This window comes from Saccopteryx leptura, chromosome 10, assembly GCF_036850995.1.
Source record: "Saccopteryx leptura isolate mSacLep1 chromosome 10, mSacLep1_pri_phased_curated, whole genome shotgun sequence".
Taxonomy (NCBI): Eukaryota; Metazoa; Chordata; class Mammalia; order Chiroptera; family Emballonuridae; genus Saccopteryx; species Saccopteryx leptura.
Window position 1 is genome coordinate 48969639 of NC_089512.1, and position 26573 is coordinate 48996211.

The following is a 26573-nucleotide window of genomic DNA, read 5'->3' on the forward strand; positions in this document are numbered from 1 at the left end:
CCAAGCTGGTGAGCTTTGCTCAAACTAGATGAGCCCGCACTCAAGCTGGCAACCTCAGGGTTTCGAACCTGGTTCGTCCTCATCCCAGTCTGACGCTCTATCCACTGTGCCACTGCCTGGTCAGGTTATAGTCTGCTTTTTTATTTGTACTTACTTAAGTAGTATTTTTGTTCTTAGAAATTTTCCCAGTTTCCCCCTTCAGCTCCTTATATATTTTTGTGGTAAAATATACATAAAATTTACTTTTAACCATTTTAAGTGTATAATTCAGTGGCATTCACATTGCTGTGCAAATATAACTTAAGTAGATATTTTTAATAGTGAACTTGCAAAGCCACTACCTCAAAACTAAGACCTTGACAATAACCTACACCTAACCAAATGGTTCCATTCCATCCATTCCTTGCAGTTCCTCTCCCTAGGTAACCCTCATTCTAAATCTTCCTATCATCATTCCCTTACTTCCTTTTTATATAGTTTTATTGCAAGTGTATGTACTCTTACAGTTATTTTTCTTTTTTTTTTTTAACATTACCAATAGTATAGTATGCTGTATGCAGTTTTTTGGAACTTACCTCCCCGCCCCCCTTTTTTCTTCTTTTCCAAGTGAGAGGAGGACAGACAGCGAGACAGACTCCCAGATGCACCCTGACCGGGATCCACCCAGCAACCTATCTGGAGCTGAATGCTCTGCCCATCTGGGGCCATGCTCGCAACCGAGTTATTTTTAGCACCTGAGGCATAAGCACCATGGAGCCATTCTCAGGGCCCAGGCCAATGCTCTTGAACCAACCCAGCCATGGCTATGAGAGGAGAACCGAGAGAGAAAAAGAGAAGAGGGAGAGGGAGAGGTGGAGAAGCAGATGGTCACTTCTCCTGTGTGCCCTGACCAAGTATTGAACACAGGACACCCACACACCGGGCCAACACTCTACCTCTGAGCTAACCGACCAGGGCCTTGGAACTTACTTTTCTTTCACCTAATATTGTCAAGATTCATTCCTATTGTTGTTGCAGGTCACTGTACATAATTTCTTTAGGTGGCTAATACTCCATTGTATAAATAGGCTATGTATTGGACACATTCTAGTTCCAGTCCACATTTTGACAGCATAGCCCCCTTTTTAATTTTAATTTTTAAATTTTATTTATTTTTCATATATTAATTTTTTAGAAAGAGAGAAGAGACAGAGATACACAGAGAGAGGAACAATTACTTGTTTCACTTATTCACGTTGTAATTGGTTGATTCTTGTATGTGCCCTGACCAGGGAACCAACACACAACCCTGGCATATTGAGATGACACTCCATCCAAGTGAGCTCTGGGCCAGGGCTCAACATGCTCCCTTTTTCTTATATCAAACTGAGTGTGTTTCTTTTGAACAACTAAAACAGCCAGACTAAAACAATAATGCCTAGAAGTTGCCAGAGCGAAGTCACACTAATGCTGATGTAAGGGAAGCAGTGAGATTAATCCTTGGAAAGGTCGAAGACTGGTCACATCCATGAGAAAAGGGCCTCTGTCCTCATGATTTATCTGCAGAGTAGGGTTTGCTCTAAGCTGTGATGGAAATTAAAGAGGAAGCTTTTGGACCTCTACACTGACCCAGAAATGGAAATCATTTAGCAGCATACAGATGGCAGAGTTGTCATGAAGATCAAATGAGATAATGATATGTGGGAACACTTTGTAAACCCCAGAGCCTTTTTATAAGTGTGCAGTTATAGTGTTGTTGCTATCATTATTCATTTGCATTGTCTGGGCAAATCATTTTCCTATGCCTCCATGGTTAAGGTGGGTGCCTGCTTATAAAGGTGTCCCGACAGGAATGGATTTAAGGCAGGAAGAGAGAAGGAAGGAGATGTGAATATTTATCCACTATTCAGCCTAGTGTTTAGTCCCTGCAATGGCTCTTCTTTTTTTTATTTATTTATTTATTTATTTATTTATTTTTTTAAAGATTTTATTTATTCATTATAGAGGGGGGAGAGAGAGAGAGAGAAGGGAGGAGGAGCAAGAAGCATCAACTCCCATATGTGCCTTGACCAGGCAAGCCCAGGGTTTTGAACCAGCAACCTCAGCATTTCTAGGTTGATGCTTTTTGCTCCTCCTCCCTTCTCTCTCTCTCTCTCCCCCCTCTATAATGCTTTATCCACTGCACCACCACAGGTCAGGCTGCAATGGCTCTTCAAAGTAAGAATTATCTCTGCTTTATGGATGAGAAAACAGGGTTTGATAACAAGCCCAAAGTCCTCTAATAGAGGTGGAGTTGGATTCAAATTCAAATCTGTCCGACTCTGAAGCCCCTTCTCCTACCCACCCCCTTTTCTTTCCTTTTTTTTTCTTTTTTTTTTTTTTTTAATATTTTTCTGAAGTTGGAAACGGGGAGACAGTCAGACAGACTCCCGCATGCACCCGACCGGGATCCACCCGGCACACCCACCAGGGCGCGATGCTCTGCCCATCTGGGGCGTTGCTCTGTTGCAACCAGAGCCATTCTAGCGCCTGAGGCGGAGGCCACAGAGCCATCCTCAGCGACCGGGCCAACTTTGCTCCAATGGAGCCTTGGCTGTGGGAGGGGAAGTGAGAGACAGAGAGGAAGGAGAGGGTACCCACCCCCTTTTCTAAGTCAGTCTGTTTTTGTACTTAAAATTTTTTAGAGAGAGAGAGAGGATAGGAAAGAGGGGGGAGAGAGAGAAAAAGAGAGATAGAGAAAGACATTGATTTGTTTCACCGCTTATTTATGCATTCATTGGTTGCTTCTTGTATGTGCCCTGACAGGGGATTGAACTGCAACCTTGGCATGTCAGGATGATGCTCTACCAATTGAGCTACCAGGCCAGGGCTGAGGGCCCTTTTTTCTTTTCTTTCTTCTTCTTTTTTAAAATCTTGCTGAAATCTACCCAAGCAGTCCTCCCTCTTTCCTCATTCACTGTCCTAATATGGCAGGAAGAAAACCTCCTCTTTATGATCTTTCTCAGGGCTTTCCCCCAATCTGAGATTATTGATGAACTAAAATGGAGTCTCAGTAAAAATATCTTCAGGAAGACTGGGAGCCTCCTGGCTTTAATCTCTGAATTTTAACCTGGGAACAGGCATCCAGGGACAGCTATGCTTGGGTAGACTTGTCACTGTATTGCCCCATCTGCAGTGGCCCTGTGTGGAGTGGAGGAGAGCAGATTTCACAAGGGGCCATCAGACCTGGGCTCGGATTCAGGTGATGCCTCTACATGTTTTAGGTAAACCATCTAGTCTCTTGTGAAATGGAACTGTGAATAATGCCCAATGGAGGCTAAGATCAAAGTTAATGCACTGTGATTTTATATGTTGGAATGAGGTAGTAGATGGGAAAACAATGTGAAAACTGCAAAACATTTCCCCCCAGCATTAAAGTAAGCTGGTCTTTGTTTTTTGGTTATCATTCCCTCTCTGCAGAGCCCTTTCCGGGAGAAAGGCCTATAGCTGAGCCCCGGATAATGACTGAGGTTTGAGAACAGCTAGAAGGCGAACAACATGAAACTATCTAAAGCAAACCAGAGGAAGTCCTGTCTCTGACTATTTATTTTATGAAAGCCGCTGGATATGTTAAACAAATGTTTTCTTAATTGTGGCAGTATGAGAAAACAATGGGGCAAGGGCTGCCGGAGACGGGGGAGTATCAGGCTGTATCACCCCACTCCCAGCCCCCATCACTAAGTCTCCAGAGAATGACAGGAAAAAATTAAAGACAGGCCTTTTCTTTTCGTGGTCACATGCCTACACTGCTGCTGTAACAAGAACCTGCACCAATTAGAAATGTTTCACCTCCTCCCCATGGCTCCTCCCCCGGCACATTTCAGAGGCGACTGGGTTGTGGACTCCAGGAGTTTGCCAAATACAGCAAACATTGGTGTGTGAGCGGCTGGAAGGGGGACTCTTTCCCCTGCGATCTTCGTTCCTTCCTCCTCTGCCCCCTCCGTCCCACACTGTTGATTTTCTAGGCCTTCATTCTCTGGACGAGGGAGGGGGAGGAAAAGACGCTGCGGACCGGTGTGTGTGTGTGCGCGCGCGTGTGTGTGGAAAGTGGAGTGGTGGAGTGTAAAATGCTGTAATGGGAGGAAACCGAGCCGCTTCTGAGTGTCCTGGACTGCAGCGGCCGTTCTGATCCCAGTGGCACCTGAGCACACACCTCCACAAGCAGGTGCGACCTGTACCCTCAGGTACGTGTGGTCGCCGGGCTGTCTGGGCAGTGTGGCTGGGGTGTGTGTGGGTAATGAGAGGGTGCGGTGATGCTCCAGGTCGGCGCCCGGTGGAGCCTGGAGCCCGAGGAGGCGGGAGGCCCCGCAAGCGCCGCGGTCAGGCGGGTGAGCCGGTGTTCACACCGAGCCCTGGGCGCCAGAGGGCTTCTACGCACTTCCTGGCGCTTCCTTGGCAGGTCTGTGCGGAAGGTCGGGACGGTGGGGTCCGAAGCCGAGGGCAACGACGGTGCTGCAGGTCTGGTTCCAACACGCTGGCATTTGCCTAGCTGTGGCTGTTGGTGCAATGGGTACCGAGCGTGGCTCGCCGGTGGACGTCGGTGTCACGTGTGCTGTGTCCACGGGTGTGAGAGCCAACTGGTGCGTGTGAGGAACGTGCCTGGCCCACAGCAGCAGGCACCTAGGAGCGCACGCAATGCTCGCTCGTGTTTGTGCGTGTGCACTCAGGGTGTGTTCCCACTGCCGGGGCCTTCAGGGTATGATGTGATGTGAGGGAGACGCAGGCTCCACGCGCCCTCTGGGACTGGAGCCTTCTCCCGGGGGCCCAGCGCGGCTCCAGCCCCTTCGCGGCCGATCGCTCTCGTAGCGCGACTTCACCCGCCGGGTAGGCGAGAGCCACCGCCGGGAGCGCAGCGGGGGAAGGGAAACGAGCCTCTCCCGGCGCGCTTTGCCCGAGTCCCGCCTCTCCGCGGGCTCACCTGGGCTCGGCCCCACCTGCTCGGCGGCAGGGGCGTGCCCGGGGGCGTGTCCTGGGGCGCCCGGCCGAGCCCGGCCGAGCCGCGGAGCGAGCGGGCGGCGCCTCATTCCAGGGATTCCTCGGGCTCCCGCGCTCGCGTCCGCCGCTGAGCTGCTCGGCGCGCGCCGTCCGCGTGCGGGTGTGGGTGTGGGTGTGCGGGAGCGCGGGCGCAAGCGCGGCAGTGCGTCGGCGCGCCCTCGCAGTGCGCCCCGCGCGCTCGGCGGTACCGCCCCCGCCCTCACGGGTCCCGGCTGGCCCGAGGCGGGCGCGCTCAGAGCTGCACCGCGGTGAGTGCGGGGGAACCGGGCCGGCGTGCTGGCGGGACCCAGGCTGGGCGAGGAATGGCCTGCGGGGGACCTCAGGGTTGGGCTGAGTCTGAACGGGACCGAGAGCGTCCTCCTAGAAGGAGACGGCGGCTTGTTCTTGGGGGAAAACTTGAGGGTCCTAGTGGGAACCGAAGTGCCTGGGCTCTCGGAGGGAGCGGTCCAGCTCCGGGACGGGTCCCGAGTGGAAGGCGTCCTGGGAGTGGGAGGCGCGGGGCCAGGAAGGGGGCCCGGCATCCCCTTTGCTCTTGGCCAGAGGCAAAGGAGGTCTGTGGGGCAGGACTGCGGGAAGGGGCTGAGGATGGGCAGCTGGGACCGGCCTCTCCCCCTCCGTGTACTTCCTGCCCCCTCCTCAGAGCCCACCGCGCTCTCCTTCTGCCCCGAGTGCAGGCCTCGCCGAAAAGCAGAGGTCTCTTTTTTGTGTGTGTTGCTTCAAGTCTCCTTTGATTCATTACACTGAGGCATTTAAATGGCTTAGGTTAGAATGACAGTACTTGCTATTAACTTCGTTTTATGCGCTTTATTGGCATGTGTTCGTCTCCTTAAGCTAGATGATTAAAAAATCGGTTTCACTTTGATCATTGGTGCTGTGTTTGCTAGTTGTATTTCCTTCTCTGGTTAATAAGAACCAGCAGCCTGCGGGACGGGGGCTGAGACCATTCTTCTAGTTTTTATCAGCAGCTGGTTGCCCCCTCTATTTGTAGGGACTACCTCCTGGTTTGTCGATTTTTGACTTTCTTTTTCTAAACCTAAGCCTACCTTGATGAAATGAAGGCAAGCATTTGTTTTCTCGGAACACGCAAAGACAAAAACATTAAACGTTAATTTTTTTATTAGTATTTAAATGTCAGTTTGCATACCATGTTAGCATACCATACTTTAACTCTTTGCTCTAGTCTCAGAGTCCACAGACTTGTAATTTTCATTGTTTCCTGCTTGTAGCTAATGAAGTCCTCGCATGACTGTGAGGGGTTTAGCTTGGTTAGTTTAAAGAGAAGTTTGGGGTCAGCAGCCCTAAGGCTGTATTTATCATCTCTAAATCTCAATGCTCTAATTTTAAATAATGGGTTTATATATACTTTACTGGCAAGTTTTTTGTCTCATACGGTTGTGTGTGTGTGTGTGTGTGTGTTTCTGTGCGTTTCCTGTTACATCTGGCTGAAAAGTCCTCTCCCCCATGGAAGAAATGGCATAAACCCCTCAATTTTTTTGTTTAATTTTGGGAAAATTTTAATCCCAGACTGATTTCCCACTGTTTTTTTCACACTTCTGGGCAGCCTGCCTTTGCTTTCCAGTTGGAAGGGAATGCAAACTAATTTTTATGTTGACCAAAACACAATACAATTAAGAAAAATAATCCTGCTATAAATAGCTGTAGACTACATTCCAAAACTGTGTGTTGTTGTAAAAACAGCTCTGGCTTATTTCTGGAGACTTGAGTTCAAGTTCTGTCTTTGTCCTCTAGTAAGTTTGTGACCAGGAAAAGTTACTCCTATAACCTTTGTGTTTTATTTTCCTCTGTAACGGGGTGATAATATCTGTTAAAATACATTACAGACTGTCAGAAATTACAGGGAATAATATGCTTTGAAAAGTATTAGTGTTACATAATTTATAAAAGACTTGAAGATTTGAGAGAGCTTCATCAACACAGTCGTTGCCACTTCCCACAACTGATTTAGAACTAGGACTGTAAGATTTTAACACTGCTTACAGACATAGTAATTATGAAACTAAAACTTTCACTTTTAAATGTTCTGTTTGATAAGAGTTCTGTAATGGGAAATTCCTTGTATCTCCTTATGGAGTCAGCCTTGTTACCAATCTCTGGTGGTTGCTAAAACAAACCCAAAGGATGATTTTACTTTGTGTCTTTTCAGGTATCTCTCCTGCATAGTTTTGCTGTGCAACTTTTAGTTTGCTTTAGTCAAATAATAAGTAAATTAATCATAATAAAAGTTATTTGCAACTTTGAATATGACTTAATAAGAGTTGTAAGTTTAGGAGGTAAAAATCATATACGGGGTTGGCAAAAGTAGATTTACGTTGTGAGTATTCAAAATAACTTTTTCTTGTTATTTTTAAAATTCTTTTTATTTATTTTATTTTTTATTTTTTTGACAGAGACAGAGAGAAAGTCAGAGAGAAGTATAGATAGAGACAGACAGACAGGAAGGGGAGAGAGATGAGAAGCATCAATTTTTCATTGTGGCACTTCAGTTGTTCATTGATTGATTTCTCATCTGTGCCTTGACCCGGGGGGCTACAGCAGACCGAGTGACCCCTTGCTCAAGCTAGTGACCTTGGGCTTAAGCTGATGAGCCTTGCTCAAACCAGATGAGCCCAAGCTCAAGCTGGCGACCTGGGATTTCGAACCTGGGTCTTCCACATCCCAGTCCGAAGCTCTATCCACTGCGTCACTGCCTGGTCAGGCTTGTTATTTATTTATTTATTAATTATTGTATTGTTTATTATTATTGTTAACCTACTTTTGTCCACCCCTGTACATTGGCAGAATTACAATGTAACAAAAATTCTGACACTGGTAATTTTAACATATCAAGTTGTATGGTTTTGGCCTGTGTTAGATAAGCTGTTACAGCTATGAGAACCTGGTGACAGAAAGTTTGGTAAGTTTGTGCAAGATATATGAACTAAGACTCATTTGTGATTTTTTTTTAGGGAGCTTATCTAAAATGGCCAAATCTAGATGTGGGAGGTTAATGGAAGAGACGAGTGCTGCCAGTCTGTAGTCATTTAGGATCCGTCCACATTAAAGCAATAACAATTTAGCAAATGGCCTGCCAAATCTTGATAGTATGAATTGCCAGGTAGGCAAGAAAGCAGTTTGTATGCAGGAGGCACTGACACCAGAAAAATTCTTTCTACTTGGAATACAGTATAATAGATTTGTTGCTAAGGAGAAAAATCTTGTATCTAATGCCTCAGGTGTGATAAACAGATATAGTTGCAAAGGAGGAAAATCTTATATCTCATGCCTCAGATATGATAAAACAGATACAGCTGGCCCTCAATATTCTCTTTTTTTTTTTTGTAGACTCCTTATGTAAGAATTTATCTACTTAAATTTTTTTTGTGATTCCTAAGTCAGTATTTGCAGCACTTTTGCAATCATTCATGCACATGCTCAGAATGGTAGAAAATTTGAATCTCTGAAGTGCATGTTCCTAGCCGAGGTTGAACAAAGCAGTACTCTGCCTCCTTGTTTCAACTCTCATACTATAAACAAGTATGCTATTGCAGTCTATTGAATGCCATGTTTTTCTCATTTGGGGACTTTTTTGTTGGTGGTTTTGCGTTTAAAATGGCCCATAAGCATAATACTCAAGTGTTGTCAAGTGTTCCTAAGAGCAAAAAGCCTGTGCTGTACCTTACATAAAAAATAAGTGCATTAGATAAGCTTTGTCCTGGCATGAGTTATATAGTGCTGTTGGCCAGGAGTTCAATGTTAATGAATCAACAACAGATATCAACTAAGGTGTCTTTAAATAGAAATACTCATAAAACAAGGTTATGTATTGATCAGTTGGCAAAATGTTGTAACCAGAGGCTTGCAGTAACCTAACCCAGTCTTTTCCCTAGGAGTAATGGTTCAGTATTTGCCAGTTAAGTGTTAGCAGCGACTTTGTAGAACATAACTACTGCGAATAATGAGAATTGACTGTATTTACTGATGTGGATAACTAGAGTGCTTCCTAATTATATAATATGTCATGGGTTAGAAAACTTTAGGTACTTAATAGACAATGAATTGAGATTTTGTGGCCGTGGAGAGTTAGAGCTGGGGTATTATGGGAAGTTTGCTAACTTGGACTGTGATGCAAATTAATGTGTCTCGTCTTGGGGGTAATAAGTCTCTGAGAGGACAAGGAACCTTAGTACTTGTGAAAGGAAAGTCCTAAGTATCTAAATAAAATAAGTAGCGAGAACAAGCATATCCAGTGTAAACTAAAAAATATAAAGTTTCTCTTAGGCCTTATGTGGTTGCAACATAAGGCTGAGGTCTTAAAAATGAGAGATTCACAATAGCCTAGATATGAGATAGAAAGGAGAGTTAATTTCTTTCTTTTTTTTAAAGTGAGAGGAAGAGAGATAGACTCCCACATGTGCCCCTACTGGGATTCACCTGGCAACCTCTGTCTGGGGCGGATGCTTGAATCAATCAAGCTATCCTTAGTGCTGGGGCCAACACTTGAGCCACTGGCTGTGGAAAGGGAAGAGGGAGAGAAGGGGGAGAGGGAGGTGGAAAGAAGCAGATGGTTACTTCTCATGTGTACTCTGACTGGGGAATGAACCCAAGATGTATTAATACATAGGCCTGAGCCCATGCTCTATCCACTGAGCCAACCAGCCAGGGGGATAGTTCATTTCTATTTGACAACAGTGTTGCAAAATGGTGGGAACTGGTAGTCGGCTCAAAAAGTCCAGATGTGAATTTTATTTTTCCTCCTTGGACACATTGTCAATGTGAGCCCACCACACATTACTTTCTAGGAAACAGTGTAGGTAGATGGGTGAACCGCAGCCAGCAGTAAGAATTTAACACCAGCATTGGGTAAGCCTCACATAAAGGTCATGAATTATGCTGTAATTTAAATTTGGTTTTGCAGATTTAAGCCTGTATAGATAGATGGCCCTCAACTGACCCATGGTCAGCTTTCACATAGTCTGTGCATTGGCACAGTTTACACCAGGGGTCTCAAACTCAACTCAGCATGTGGGCCGCAGAGCAAGATCACAGCCGTTCAGCGGGCCGCACTAGGTCTACAAAAGGCAACTGTTACGCAACACTTTTCTCACTGCAGTTGAAAACAAAAAAAAATCAGTACAAAATTGTTCGGCGGGCTGCGAGTTTGAGACCCCTGGTTTACACTGATACTAAACTGTATTTAAGGATTTTAGTTATTGCATGGAGGCGCTCACTGTCTGGCAGCTCCTGTGGCCAACGTCCAAATGACTAAAATACACAACCCTACCACCTTTCGTTGTCCTTTTCCCTCTAGCCCTGGGGCTGAGGAAGTCCATAGAGTCAAGTCTGGGGCCATTTTAGCATCAGAACACCTAAAGTGGTTGATTCATCATTCATTCAAGGGTTTCTGTTCAGAGTCGTACCCTTATCCAGCCCAAGCTAACTGGCCCCTTAGCCTCTTGATGTGATCAGGGGTGGAGATGAGCAAAGGCAGAGAGCTGTGTTGATGTCAGGCTACAGAGGTTATCCTGTTGCTCAGTGGTCCCCAACCCCCGGGCCGCGGACCAGTACTGGTCCGTGGGCCATTTGGTACTGGTCTGCAGAGAAAGAGTAAATAACTTACATTATTCCCGTTTTATTTATATTTAAGTCTGAACGATGTTTTATTTTTAAAAAATGACCAGATTCCCTCTGTTACATTCATCTAAGACTCACTCTTGACGCTTGTCTCATAAGTTCGACAATTATATTTAAAAATACCACAGTTTTTACGCCGGTTGCATCATTTTATTTTGTGCATTTATCTGTCCCACCCTAAAGGCTGGTCTGTGAAAATATTTTCTGACATTAAACCAGACCTTGGCCCAAAAAAGGTTGGGGACCACTGCTGTTGCTGATAATGTAATGTGTCCCACTTTGGAAGAGGAGATTTTTTGGCTGTCCAGACCTGCCTCCTGCAGAGGTTTCACAGGAGCGGCATTAAACCCTCTTATGGGATGGGTACACACCTGTATTAATTGGCCCAGTTGATTAGTTTCTAAGATGATGGAAGGACTGCCAACAAAGCTGGCTTTTAGTGGGGGTTTTACATTTGTGGTTAACAGGCACCTGAAAGAAACCTAACTAGATACTTTACACATGTATTTTTAATTCTTTGAAAATAAGCTTAAATCATATGGGCCTATTTAGATTTTAGACATTTCGGCTTCAAATGAATTTTCAGGATTGTGTATGTGTAAAAGTAAGAAATTAGATGTGAGCAGAATCTGGCCAGGGCCTTCCGACATTGTACCTGGTATAGTGCTTTAATTATGGCAGTATGAGTCAGTTGTTCATGCCTGGGACATGCCTAGATACGGACAGCTGTATTAGCAAAGGATCCATCTCTTTATGTTCTATTTTTGGTAAAATGACTGTGGAAAGAGTATTTTGAATAAATACTCGACCAAAAAATATATTTCATATAGATTTGGTCTTCATCCTGTGTTCGTGACTCAGCTCCCCAAACCCGTTGGCATTTCCTGAGTGTTCAGAGTGATAAAGGTGTCTTTTGTTATGTGAAAAAAGTGATTTGTTTATGCACCTGAGGATGGGGCTGGTTGCCAGGAGAACCAGCCCTGTGATTAGAAGGTTGGAACTTTTATCCGCCCCTGCCTCTGGGGAGGGGAGAGGGGATGGAGGTTGATTCAATAGACTGTGGCCCATGATCCAACCAATTATGTCTATATGATGAAGTCTCCGTAAAAACCCTCCAGGAGAACGGGATTCAGGGAGCTTCTGGGTTGGTGAACACTAAGGGGTTCAGGAGAGAGTGGTGTGCCCGGAGAAGGCATGGGAGCACCCTGCCCCTTTCCCACATACGTTGTCCCGTGTATCTCTTTTTTTCATCTAGCTGTTCCTTTTACAGTAACCCAGTGATCTAGTAAGTAACATGTCTTTCTGAGTTCTGTGAGCCACTCAAGCAAATTAATTGAACCCAAGTAGGGGGTTGTGAGAACCTGTTATTTATCGCCGGGTCTGTAAGAAGCACAAGTGACAACCTGGGCTTGCAACTGGTGTCTGAAGCGGAGGAGAGTCTTGTGGGACTAAGTAGCTAACTTGTGGGATCTGATTCTGTGTCCTGGTAGATAGTATCAGAGTTAAGTTGAATTCTTGGACACCCTGCTGGATAACCTTAACAGTTACCTACTGCAGGTTAACAGGTTTCATTGAACATGGCTAAGTAGCAGCAATCCTTCTTAATACTGAGCCTGTTCTTGGAGCCTGTCATCCTTAGAGCTAATGTTTAATTGCAGCGTGGCGGCAGCCCCAGGAATCTGATGGCTTTGCAGTCTGTGTTATTTGCACCACTCTCACTATCAACTGACTTGGTGTAAGCATCTTCTTACCTGTCTTGGTTACTCTTCATGTGACTCCATGCCTGTCTCTGTTCAAAGAAAGTAAAATAAGGCATGATTTTTACATGCCTGAGTGAGAGGCCTTGCTTCCCTTTGCTTACTTATAAACTAGAAACTAGCAGGTTATTGCCTGATACATGTAGAAGAAAGAGCACAGTATTGCTTTGGTTGTCAGAGGGAAGGTTGTTTTTGTTGTTGTCCTAATAACTTCATTGCTGTGCTTTTCTACAAAAGGACTTTGTGAAAATCAGCTTAAGAATAGTAAAAATAGCCTTCGATGGTGAGTCAAGGGACTTGGGTTCTAGTTTTAGCTTCTTCAGAAGTTCCTTATATTCTTGGTACTTTGGTTTTTGTGTGTGTGTGTGTGTGTGTTTGTATTTTTCCAAAGCTGGAAACGAGGAGGCAGTCAGACAGACTCCCGCATGCGCCCGACCGGGATCCACCCAGCATGCCCACCAGGGGGCGATGCTCTGCCCATCTGCCGCAATCAGAGCCATTCTAGCGCCTGAGGCAGAGGCCACAGAGCCATCCTCAGCGCCCGGGCAAACTTTGCTCCAGTGGAGCCTCAGCTGCAGGAGGGGAAGAGAGAGACAGAGAGGAAGGAGAGGGGGAGGGGTGGAGAAGCAGATGGGCGCCCCTCCTGTGTGCCCTGGCCGGGAATCGAACCCGGGACTCCTGCATGCCAGGCCAACGCTGTACCACTGAGCCAACTGGCCAGGGTCAGTACCTTGGTTTTTCATCTGTAGAATAATAATAATTGTTTTTGGTCAACACACAGTGAGAATTCAGTGAGATAATTTATGTGAATGTGTTTTTGAAAAGTATGTGCTATATAGCTATAAGGTGGTGGTAGTGGTAGAATGAGAACATATATTTCTTACTTGAGTTTACAAGGCATTTTAAGTTACGTTTAATCCACATGTCAAGCTTGTGAACTGTGAAATAGACAATGTTACTATGATTTTCTTTAAGTGAGGAAACTTGAGCCTAGCTAGAGAGGCTCAATGACTGGTCCATACATTTACGATTCTGCATTTAGAGCAAAGCCTAGAACAAAATGGGCTTTCAGTGATTCATCGTTGATTGAATGATGGTATTTTTTTATTTTTAGTTTTTGACAGAGACAGAGAGAGACAGAGGGACAGACAGGAAGGGAGATGAGAAGCATCAGTTCTTCGTTGCGGCACCTTAGTTGTTCATTGATTGCTTTCTCATATTTGCCTAGACCATGGGAGAGGGGAGCTACAGCAGAGCAGGTGACCCCTTGCTCAAGCCAGCAACCTTGGGCATTAAGCCAGAGTCCTTTTGGGCTTAAGCCAGTGACCATGGGGTCTTGTCTATAACTCCACACTCAAGCTGGTGAGCCTGCGCTCAAGCTGGTGACCTTGAGGTTTTGAACCTGGGTCCTCCGTTTCCCAGTTCGATGCTCTATCCACTGTGCCACCGCCTGGTCAGGTGAATAAGTGACAGTATTAAACTAGGGCTCAAAGTTTGGTGAAGTCCTGACTCACCTGATTTAACAGATGGGCAAGTGTGAGAAGAAAAAAAATACCATACACAAATGAGAGCTATTTTAACAGGAAGAACAGAGAGGGTGGTCTGAGAATTGGATGTTAACAGGAGGAATGTGTGTTGCAGGAAGTTAGTGGGGCAGCAATTAGGACACATTGTGGGAAGAAACAGATAGGAGGATATTAATACATGTCTACACAATGTGCCTGAAGCTGTGCTTCCATGTGGCCACCAGAATCTGGTGAGGATTGGTCTGAAATTTTATTTCACTTACTCCTCTCCCTGGGGTGGACTGTTAGTCTAATTGACCACAGTGTGGTCACATTCTGTGTAAATTGCTCCAGGGCAGCGAGTTTCCTTTTCCTTTTCTGTAACATCTATATATGTAATATTTAATAGAGAGAGGAAATACCCAGTGAAATCCTCCGAATTCTTGCCAGTTAAAAGGGCCAAATATACCCTGTGCCATGGTTTGCTAGTTCATACTTGTAGGCTTGGCCTGTGTTTGTGCTTTGTTAGTGAGGTCATGTTGGATTAGGCTAGGAGGTGGTCCTGAGGAGGGGACAGAGTGATGGAACAGGGCCAGTAGGTATTAGGGATACTGAGGAGTGTGCAGCTGGAAGTTGGAGATGGCATCAGTAGTTCAGGAGCATGATGTCTTCCTGTTTCTGGCTTTTGACCAACTGACAGTGTGGCAGGAACATCAAGAGGTCTGAATGTGTTTCTCCTTGTCCCCACTGGTTTCCACCTCCTGTTCCTTACTCTCAGACTCTCATAGCTGTACTGTATTTAGCCACTATCACTGGAAGAACCATGAAGTGAGGCAGGCCTGGTGCTGTAACTGTCACCTTGGAAATCTCCTTGGAACACTTCCATAACGTATCTTGAAATCCCATTCCCTTGCCTGAAAAAATAACCCAAATACACTCCTTGTCCTCTTGTTGATCAAAATGAGACCGATCTTTGTGGAAGGCCAAAATAATGGCTTTCAAATTCATAGCTGAGCTTGTCATTATTACTGAGTACCCCTAAATTTTAGTAGCTTTAGAATTGATACCTATTGTTCTCTAGTTCTCAACCTTAAACTATTTAGCAGAGCATATTAAAGATAAGGGAGTCTGAGGAAAGGAATGTAGGCTGGCAGAGAAAATATATATGACTATTGCTTGAAAAAGAAATAACAAAACAAAATGTATGTTCCAGTCATCATGACTCATGTTCATGTTAACAACAACCATGAAGGTGAATGGGGAGAGTAAAACTGGGTTTCAGTACAGAACACCTCTACAAATGCATTTTGTCTTTTTCCAGAAGCATGTCTTTCTCACTTTAATGTTATTGTGTCCCAGGTGTTAGCATTTCAAATGATTGTATTTTTTCTTAGGCCATGCAGGTTCTCATTGGATTCGGGCAGATGGTAAAGGAACTGTGGAGCCAGAAAATGGTGGGCCATTCCGTTTATTAAAGTCTCGCAATGGCGGACAAGCAAGCAGGCAGCGAAAAACCGATTCTCTCTATCTCTAGATTGACTAGCAAAACAGACCTGGGGGCTGGGGGGGAACCCCTCCTCCCACAAACAGTAGCAAAAATGGCCCCTCCCAATGGCGGCTGGCAGTCCACAATCTACAATCTGCCACCCAGAGGGCAAGCACCTGCAGCCTTACATAGACTGTACACACGTGGTGCTGCCCCGTGCTCCTGCACCAATCAGGCAAAGCACAAGCTAGCCAGCCAGCCTAACATACTTGTTTGCCCAACACCGGGCTTGCCCAGTCAAGGCACATATGAGAAGCAACTACTGCGAGTTGATGCTTCCTGCTCCTCCCCTCTCCATCTGTTTCTCCTCTCTCTAAAATCAATAAAGAAAATATAAAAAAAGAAAAAAGCCCATTCACTTTTCATAACATCCTATGATGGAGGTAATATTAATATCCCCATTTAACAGATGAGGAAACACACAGAGCTAAAGTCTCTTCACAGGCTCACATAAACAGAGAGGCTGAGATGATTTCAATTTAGATTAGCATCCAAAGATCATCCTCTTAAACAGCAGTGATGCTAATTTGCTTCTCAATGTAGTGTGACCCTCCATCAAAAACTGTAACCATAGTTTTTTCCCTGCCACATTACTAATATGTTTTATTGGGTTAGTTGGGCTATGATATTGTATAAGACATAAAATTCAGAAGGCTTAAAAAAATTACTGTTATCTTTCACCTTTATTTGCTTAGGTCTTTTGTGGCTAGAAAATGCCTAGGCTCTTGTCTTTATCTCCCACCTGTTTTAATGTGTTATTACCAGCCCTATTGTCCTCATCTCACACCTGGTTCCCACGGAAGCCTCCTCTTAACTGATCTGTCTCTAGTGACTCCTCACTTCACTCCAAGTCAACCCATCCTCCCCAGAACTGCTAAACTAAAAGATCATTTACATCAGCGGTTCTCAATCTGTGGGTCGGGACCCCTGTGTTTTGGTTGTTCGACCCCCGCCGAGGTCGCGACCCACCAGTTGAGAACCGCTGATTTACATTATATTACCAGCCTGCTCAAGGAATGATAATGACTGCCGGTTGCCTACTACATTAAATGTGAACTGGTCTGGATATTCTTCGGCTCTTTCTTTTTTCTTTTTTTTTTAAAGATTTTATTTATTGATTTTAGATAGGAGGGGGGGGGAGTGGGAAGCATCAACTCATAGGTGCTTTGCTTTAGTTGTTCATTGATTGCTTCTCATATGTGCCTTGACTGGGCGAGCCCGGGGTTTGAACCAGCAACCTCAGCACTTCAGGTTGAGTGCTCTATTGACTGCACCACCATCCATCATGTATTGGCTCTTAAAGCCACATCATACTCCCTCAAACTTAGCTTCTTCTGCTTCTTAACAAGGATTCTCAGGTTTTTTTTTTAATGTTTTAAAGACTTTATTTATTTTAGAGAGAGAGGGAAAGAGAAGGAGAGAGGAGCAGGAAGCATCAACCCTCATATGTGCCTTTGACCAGGCAAACTTAGGGTTTTGAACTGGCGACCTCAGCATTCCAGGTCAATGCTTTATCCACTGCACGTACCACAGGTCAGGCAAGAATTTTAGTTTTAACCTGCTGGTCTGTCTCCCTTGTCCCACCTTTTCATTCTTGCCTCTGCCTTTCCCCAAGCTGTTGATCCTGGGTGCAGACTAACTTGCACCCAGGAAATAGTCAAATGATGTGATCCACAGGTAAGTATGAGATGTCAGAGAGGACAGTGACTGCCCACGGGAGAGAAACTGGGAAAGGTAACCTTTGATGTGGGTTTTTGAAATAAACACGCACACACACGTATGCACACACACACACATATATACACCCACCTAAGAATAGGTGTTCATAAGATAGCTACTTAACTGACACTGATCTCTCTTATATACATTTTAGTTGTTAATTTTATTTAGTCTTTTATTATGCTCTTTTACATTTGTCTATTATCCTATTCCACATACTTTAGGGTTACAAACGAGATCATCATGCCTTACAACCTCTCCCGAGTACTTTGCTGAACTTAGAATCTAATTGCACAATAAAAATTCGTTGGTTTCATTATTAAGGTTGCAGCAGATGGCAGTTGCCTTGTAGTTGAACCTTAAACACCTAATTTCTTATCTACCTACTTTGAACGTAAGTTGCTTAGGGATTTAGATTTCATAGTATCTGAATAAACTTAAATATCTAATCTTCTGCAGTGCTAGAATTCTGGGTCTAATTTATGTCATTTGATGTTTTTATACTTTGATATTTTGCTTCTAGCCATGGCCTGTTGGTTCAGTGGTAGAACCTTGGCCTGGTGTTTAGATGTTCCGGGTTTGTTTCTGGTCAGGGCACACATGAGAAGTGACTATCTGCTTCTCCACCCCACCCCCTCCTGCAGCCAGGTTCAATTGGCTTGAGCTGTGAGCCGTTAGAGTGAGTTGGCCTAGGTCGTTAAGGGTGGCTCCTTGACCTTGGCCTCATGCAAGAACTTGCTGGGCAACATTCAATGCCCCAGATGGGCAGAGCATCACTCCCTAGTGGGCTTGTAAGGTGGATCCCTGTTGGAGCCCACGTGGGAGTCTATCTCTGCCCCCCTCCTCTCCCTAAAAAAAAAAAAAAAAAAAGATATTTTGCTTCTATGCCTAACACTTCTGTGCATAGTTAAGGTATATGTTAATGTGTATCTATTTGGGTTTAGAATTTTGAAAGCATTGTTCTTCAACTTAAGGGGAAATTAAGGAATTGGTGTCAAAATACTGCATTAAGGAGTAGAATGCCTATCAGTGTTTACTTAATCAAAACAAAAGACTTTGAAGCACAAATCTTGCCTGACTAGGAAACTGGTTTATGTGAGGAGAATAACTGAGTTCTTAGGAAACCTTTCCTATCTGTCTGTTCCAAATCTTTCTTTGTTTTCTCTACCTTTGAACGAGTTAACAAATCCTTACTCATTGGAGATGATCCTTCCTATTTACACAGATTAGGACTGTGTCATTCGTTTTTCTTTCTTACACCTCTGATTTTACTCATCCTCACTTGTCTCTGAAAAAGAAGAAATTGAATCTGTTTGGTTTAAGACCACTGCCCTTCCAGTGCACTCAGTCTTCTTCATCGACTCTCCTCTGACATCTTAAGACTTGCCATGCTGTCTGTTCTTTGGTGTCATCCCCACTGCTCCTATGGTAATGCCCCGTTATCTTCTGAATGTGCATAAATGTATCTTTCAAATTGCCCACCCAGCTTTTCGCTTCCTATTCTGTAGAATGGCTCTACTCTCTTCTGCACAGCGCTACCAGAATAATTAGCATACGATGCACAGATGACCGAGTTATTTTTCTGCTCTGAGTATTCAGTGGCTCCTCAGTGCATACAAAATCAAGCCCAAATCCTGTCAAGGCTCTCAGTCCCTCCACAATATGGTTCTGTCCTTGTCTTTTACTATCCCCATTTTACTTTTCTAGTCCATTTGGGCAACTTGCTATTACGTACATGGATTTTGCTTATGTTCTTTCCTTCTGGAGTGTTTCTATATTTGATCCTCAGAGGCGCAGCTCAAATTCTGTTTCTCCACAAAGCCCTTCAGAATTCATCTGTATTTCTCTGGAACTTAGTCTAGAGCGCTGTTTGATACTGAGCACATCGTGCCTTAATTCATTATTTCCCTAACTACTCCCTAAGAGATGTTTCAAGTCAAAAGAAGGGCCAGTGAGGGTTGAGAAATTTTGAATACATAGACTTGTCATTCCCTTGGCCCCTTGTGTAAGGCACAGCAAGCAAGCAGCATATCAAAAGCAAAGGAAGGAAAATAAGTGGCTTAATTTGGCTTATTTCAATGTTTCCAAACTTTAGTTATCACAGAAAACTTTTTCCTTATAAAATATGAAGATCCAATGCAAAATGCTTTGGAAAAGTACTGCCTTAAACCAGATTTCTTATAGGTAGGTATGTCAGCTGTGCAGATTGAAAACTGTTTGAAAGGCACCCATTGGGCTCTGTTCATTTTTCCTACCTTAGCTAGCACCTAGTAGATATTTAATATTTACTGAATGAAATCACATTGCAAGATTAAGAATTGATGTTTTCCCTTGGCTGGGTGATTCAGTGGATGAAGCATCATCCCTGCGCCCCGAGGTCACAGGTTCGATCCCTTGTCTGGGCATATAGCAGCAATTAGTACATAACTAAGTGGAACAATGAATCGATGCTTTCTCTCTCTCTCCCCCTTTCTCCTCTCTCTCCCTCCCTCTCCTTCTTTCTCTCCCTTTCTCGCCTTCTCTCTCCCCCTGACCACTTTCCCTCTCTTCCTTCCTCTCCCCCTCAAATCAATGGAAAATTTTTTAAAAAAAGGAAAAAAAATGTTTCTTTGGATGAGTAAAGTATGAATATTATAAAGAAAAGCTGGTTTGCTCAGTAAATGTAGAAGAATGCTGACCAAATGCTGAGCATCTTTAAAGGGATGCAGTTAAGGTATTTTTTTCTTATTTGTTGAACTACCAGGGTGTGTCTGTTTTCCCAGTGATGGTGTGTGAGCTCAGGTGTGCGTGCTTGCGTGTTTAATCTAGAGAAGAAAACTGGGCAAAGTAGACTGGTTCTTAGGTTTTCCACCATCTTTAAATCTTTGGGTGCTTTTGTTTTTGTAAGTATGCTGTCATTTAAGAAAACAAAAAGAAAAGTTTAGGCTTATTTTAAAATACCATGCTAGATACGTTGGTGATAGGTAGTGGTGATAATATGTACACTATAAAACATGACATTTTGCCTGACCAGGCGGTGGCGCAGTGGATGGAGTGTCGGACTGGGATGCAGAGGACCCAGGTTCGAGACCCCGAGGTCCTCGGCTTGAGCGCGGGCTCATCTGGTTTGAGGAAAGCTCACCAGCTTGGACGTAAGGTCGCTGGCTTGAGCAAAGGGTTACTCGGTCTGCTGAAGGCCCACGGGAGAAAGCAATCAATGAACAACTAAGGTGTCGCAAGGAAAAACTGATGATTGATGCTTCTCATCTCTCTCCATTCCTGTCTGTCTGTCCCTATCTATCCCTCTCTCTGACTTTCTCTCTGTCTCTGTAAAAAAAACAAACAACCCTCCCCCAAAACATGACATTTTAAAATAAGGCTCTTAAAATTGGACTTAAAATGCTATTTAACTCACCGATGGAATCCACACACAACTTTTCATGAGTATACTGCATACATTAAACTACGTAGTCATGCAGAGTTTCTCTCAGCTAGAGGGAGTGAAAGAACAGAATGGTTCAATCTTAGTAATTTTTGTTAGAACTAATAAACCAGCAACCACTACCACCACAACAAAAATCTCAGACTGGTAGTAACGTTGTGTTCATAGAGCTGTCTTTGTTCTGAAAACTGTTTTTTACTGGATATGTCTGTGCAGGCATGTTATTATGCACACACATAAACATTTGTAAGTACAAGTAACATGGGCATGAGTATTCACAATATCACTTTTAATTCAGACAAGGTTTAGCTTAGTCGACTGAATGGAATTTAACCTTTTTCTCTGTGTGAACCTAGTCTGTTTAAGTGTCTTACCAGGATGGGAAGAATTTCACCTTCAGTAGAGTGATTCTGATTAGCATTTGTGGGGGAATCATTCCAGTTCTTAATGACCAGAATTCTAAAAGGCTCTTTCAAATTCTGTTTAAATTATTTCTTTCTTTTGATTTCTTTTTAGGCTCCAACCAGGAATGGAGACACCATTGGATGTTTTGTCAAGGGCAGCATCTCTGGTGCATGCTGATGATGAAAAACGTAAGTGAGGCATCTGTTTTCCATGCTTTTGCTTTTTACTATGCCCTCTAGTCTTCTGCACTCTCATAAAATTACGTGTTTCTCTACCTGGCTTTGTGGCTGTATGCTGTTAATTTTGGTTGTTTTCTTTGGAGATAATAGCTTGGCATTTAAAATTTTATTTTCAAGTGCTACAACATGTAAGTCTTTTAAATGTTATCTTTGGATGCTAGGGCTTGACAGTAACTCCAGGAAGTTGTTTCCTTCCCCGCTTCCACCAGTGGGGCTGGAATGGATATAACTCTTTACCTGTTTAGAGGTTTAGATGATGTGTGTTGGTTCACAGACTAATTGGCCATCAGAGAAAAGAGATGGAAAATAATCCTCCAAGCTCATTCCTATCATTGGAAGTGTGCGGTACATATAATAATGAAAAACAGTTGTGAAAATTTCTTTCACATCGCAGAGAGAGAGCAAATATTTGAGGAAAAAACATTCATTAATGTGGTGGGGGAGGGGTAAAGGGAGAATGAACATTGACATTGAAAGATTATTCTACAATATGTTAACGTGATTTTCTTGCTTATCCTAAGGTATATTTATTTATTTATTTTTTTGTATTTTTCTGAAGTTGGAAACGAGGCAGTCAGACAGACTCGCATGCGCCCGACCGGGATCCACCCAGCATGCCCACTGGGGGGTGATGCTCTGCCCATCTGGGGCATTGCTCTGTTGCGACCAGAGCCATCCTAGTGCCTGAGGCAGAGGCCACAGAGCCATCCTCAGCGCCCGGGCCAACTTTGCTCCAATGGAGCCTCGGCTGCGGGAGGGGAAGAGAGAGACAGAGAGGAAGGAGAGGGGGAGGGGTGGAGAAGCAGATGGGCGCTTCTCCTGTGTGCCCTGGCCGGGAATTGAACCCAGGACTCCTGCACGCCAGGCCCGATGCTCTACCACTGAGCCAACCAGCCAGGGCCTCCTAAGGTATAATATATTTATTTTTAAATGTTCTGTTCAAAGTTGTAGTCCTGGTCCGTTGGTTCAGTGATAGAGCGTTGGCCCAGAGTGTGGATATCCCAGGTTCGATTCTGAGTCCGTGTACAGGAGAAGCACCTGTCTGCTTCTCTACCTCTCCCCTCTCATTTCTCTCTCTCTCTCTCTCTTTCTCCCTCCTCCTCCTCCTCCTCCTCCTCCTCCTCTCCTGCAGCCATGGCTAGATTGGAGCAAGTTGGCCCTGAGCACTGAGGATGGCTTCATGGCCTCTGCCTCAGACACTAAAAAATGACTTTGGTTGCAATGGGGCAAGGGCCCCAGATGGGCAGAGCATCACCCCCTGCTGGGCTTGCCTGGTAGATCCCAGTCAGGGCACATATCGGAGTCTGTCTCTGCCTCTCCTCCTCTCACTAAATTAAAAAAAAAAGTTAAAGTTGTTCATTGAACAATATTTGCAAGAATAACTGTTTTATATGGGAACAGAACAAGGTTGAGTATTCTTTTCCTAAGCATTAAAATACTGATAAGAATATATATATATACAATAAGGATATACAATAAATGGTTGAGCATTTATACATTAGAAGTTCTGAAAGATGAACTACTTTCCAATTTAGTTGTTAATGAATTGGCAGCTGGACGTATGTGTCCTTAAAAACGTAAGGTCTGCCTTTTTACTAGCTGTTAAGACTTTTACTTTGCTAAACCTCAATTTTCTCATCAGTAACGTGAAATAATATGTACTTGAAAAGTATTTGTGAGGATTAAATGGGCTATAGATAGTGTAGATAGTGTCTACTTTAGCTCTCAACCCCTAAGGATTGGGGACTGCCTTGGTCTCCTCTCTTGATACCTTGTTGGTTCTTTGATGGGATTTACCCTCTTACTCTAGCCATGCGATATTATCAGTGTCTACATCTTCCTACCCTACCCCCACTGCCCTTCAGATTTACCTTAGACTGGTGACTGGAGGAGATAGCCATTAAGGTTTTTTTTTTCCCCTTGCCTCTTACGTAATTTACATTTATTTAGCTTTTGATTGTTGGGAGAATATAACTACAGTGGTGAGGCATGATTATTCCTAAGGAAGCTGAAGCTGAGGAATGTGAAGTGTCATTACTCAGCACACTGAGCTAGGGAGGGGCAGCTCAGGTTGTAGGCTTTTATCTAAACAACAAAAAACTCCTTTATGCCTCTAAGATTGCAGTAAATGTTGCTGACTTGAATAGCTAGTTGCAAACTTTGTTAAACATTATAGTCAATTTAGAAATTTTTAATGAGACTGTATTTTGAATTTGTTTTATAATGCCCATGTTTAGTTAGGATTATTCAAAGAAAATACTGTTTATACAAATGAAAAATAGAAAGAATGACGTCAGGGTGGCCTTTTGTGCCCTGAGTGTAGAGAGTAAGCTTTTTTTCTGCTACGTTCTCAGGTTCTCTCCTGGAGCCCAGCTTCAGGCTCACTCTGTTCAGGCTGGAGGCTGTGTAGTTTCTGGATCAGTGAGCAACAATCGAATGCTTATGTGTAAGGGGTGTGTATGTGGATGGACAGGGCCAGTCCCTGCCTTCATGGAGCTTATGAACTTACTGTGTATAGATTATTTTGGCTGTAAAATGTATAGAAGGGGAGACTGAGTATGCATGGTGACGTAGATGCAGGGCCTCTTTGGAGCCCACAGTTTGTTTTTATAGAACAGAATGATACTGCCAAGGAAAAGAGGAATTCCTGCTTTCCTCCTGTGCTGAACACAGCCATTCGAGTTGTGTAGAGTAAGGATATACAATTGGCTCTGTATCTGCTGGTGCTGCACCTGCAGATACTCCCAATCATAGGTGGAAAATATTTGGGGAAAAAAATGTTCATAGTTACTAGACCTATGATGGTTGGGTCTCTACTGAACATGTACAGGTTTTTTTTTCTTGTCATCATTTTCTAAACAATGTAGTATAACAACTATTTACATAGCATTAAGCAATCTAGAGGTGTTTTAAAGTATATGGCAGGAAGTGCAGAGATTATATGCAAATACTGTTCCATTTTATAGAAGGGACTTAGCATACTCAAATATGGGTGTACATGGGGGTCCTGGAACCAGTCCCCTGTGGGTACTGAGGGACAACTATGTACATATAATAGGCTAGAATGACCATAGAGTAGACTTTATTCTGGAATAGTCTTCTCTGACTCTGGTGATTCCATTGGGTTAGGAATAGGCTGTCTTAATCTTGGAATCCTTTTGTAATGGTTTCAGTTTATTGAGATCATTTTTTACATCTAAAGAAGAGGGAAAATGTCCAAAGGTGTCTATGCTCATTGTTAACATGTAGGCAATTTTTAAAACTTTTAAAACTTATTTATTCATTTTAGAGGGGTGGGGGAGGGGAGAGAGAGAGAGAGAGAGAGAGAGAGAGAGAGAGAGAGAGAAGGAAGGGAGGAGCAGGAAGCATCAACTCCCATTGTGCCTTGACCAGGCAAGCCCAGGGTTTCTGTTAATCCTAATCCGGAGGGACCTGAAACATTGAAGACATGAACAAAGTCCGTCGATTACACATCAAAGCTTTATTGTCTAGCTTGGCCAAGCGGCGGCAACTCCGTCTGAGGGAGAGCGCGCTGGCCCTTTGTTTACCTATAGTTTTGTAAGTGGGAAGTGCAGAAGCAAAAATTGTAATTAGGAGTCCTTTACCACTATTGGTTATAGTCATATGTCCTTTAACATGATAGGACCATGTTCAATTTGCAAGCCATACATCATTTTGGAGAAAACAAAATTTATAAATCAATACAATGGTAGAAAGATGTCTCTTTACATATTAAAAGGCATTCCTATATTATCTAGTGTTCATCTGTTATCTCTCTGTCCAGAGTCACACGTGTTAACCACACACATTTACATGGGAGAGGTATTTCTGTGGGGACCAATGCCCACAAATGGCTCATTACTATAAGAAAAGGTTTATTTTGGCTTTTCTCTCCCTGCACTTGGCTAGCTATTCACCCCTTTCCCCACAGGTGTGGTGGAATGTCTGGGAATCCATGTCTTCCTCCCCTTTGCATTTACAATACAGTGCCAAGGGCCATCCCGGTTTTATGCGAATCACACAGTACAGAGACTATTTCTCACAATTTCTCTGCACACCTTAACTCAAATTAATAAAATGTTCTTCAAGCCTCCCAAAATAGTAATATTAATTCTGTAGCTTTTGGTACTTTACAACACCTGCGGGTGAAGTGGCGTAGTGGCTCCTCAGTTTCAAACTGGTGACCTCAGCATTCCAGGTCGACACTTTATCCACTGTGCCACCACAGGTCAGGCTTAAAACTTTGAGAAACTTTTTAAACTTTTACTGTGGAGCTGTGTGTACTACTCGTAAGAGAGCAAAGCTCAAAAACCAGGCATTCGTTGTATTTTCTATTACCTAGTAATGCAAGTATTTGAAAACTCATGTAACTTATAGGCAAAGTTGAGCATTAAGTTCAGTCTTTCAAGTACATTTGTTAAGACCTATTTGGGCTTGTTCAACCTGATTCAGCTTTCTCTGCCATAGATTGTCTCTTTTTAGCTTTTGTTATAAATTGCTCTTACACTTAACATTCTCCTCAACACTTTTAAAAAAGTCTTGTGTGTGTAATCTGATTTGGGTGTCTGATTCCAAACAGAAAAATGTTCTACTACTTGAGATCAGTTTCCCAACTCATGTAGGTGACCTAAATGATTCTCTTTTCTTTTGCTCATGGAGAACCAAAAACTTAGGCATTTTTGAAGATGTTATTGTTTTAGCATTTTGAAGGGAACAGTACCTAATAGGACCTGAGGATATAATACCTGATAGCCTTACGGCTTCATTATGTCTACTAGTGGAGAACAAAAGAAATATCTCAATAGTACACTGTAGAGCTGAAGTCAATAGTGAAATGGTGGTTTTGTAGTAACACAATAGTTGCTTATCTGGATGGCCTAGAAGGAATAAATTTACTTAAAATAATCATTCCACTGCTCATGAGACATTGATTTAATCAGCATCCAGGGTAATCCTGGAAGGTACTTAATGAAAATACAGCGTGAGGTTTCCAGTTTTCCTTGTGCTTGAGGAATCTCTCCTTTCAGTGATCATTAAAGCTGGTGCTGGAAAGACCCCAGCCTTTTCCCCAAGTCCTTTTTAAAAAAAAATTCCATTGACTTAGAGAAAGAGAGAGAGAGAGAGAGAGAGAGAGAGAGAGAAACACCAACTCACTGTTCCACTTAGTTGTTCTATTTAGTTATGCACTCATTGTATTTTTCTCTTTTGTGCCCTGACTGGGATTTGAATCCATAACCTTGGCATGCTGGGATGATGGTCTATCCATTGAGCCACTGGGCCAAGGCCTCCAATTCTATTTTTTAGCAGTCAAAATGGAACCAGAATTGAGGACAGGAC

General features: G+C 43.6%; 1 protein-coding gene across 3 annotated transcripts in view; it reads left to right on the forward strand.

Annotated features, from left to right (window-relative positions):
• Window positions 1-3895: 3895 nt before the first annotated feature.
• VGLL4 (vestigial like family member 4) overlaps window positions 3896-26573 on the forward strand; it is a 173790-nt gene continuing 151112 nt past the window's right edge. Inside the window, exons 1-2 of one of the 3 annotated variants that reach the window (XM_066351854.1) lie at window positions 3896-4202; window positions 21109-21185. In XM_066351854.1, coding sequence (XP_066207951.1) covers window positions 21122-21185 — 64 coding nt within the window. In that variant the 5' untranslated portion in view covers window positions 3896-4202; window positions 21109-21121. Of the gene's footprint in view, window positions 4203-5042; window positions 5262-19866; window positions 19885-21108; window positions 21186-26573 lie in introns of those variants that run through there. The other 2 variants (XM_066351853.1, XM_066351851.1) reach the window with 2 other exon arrangements.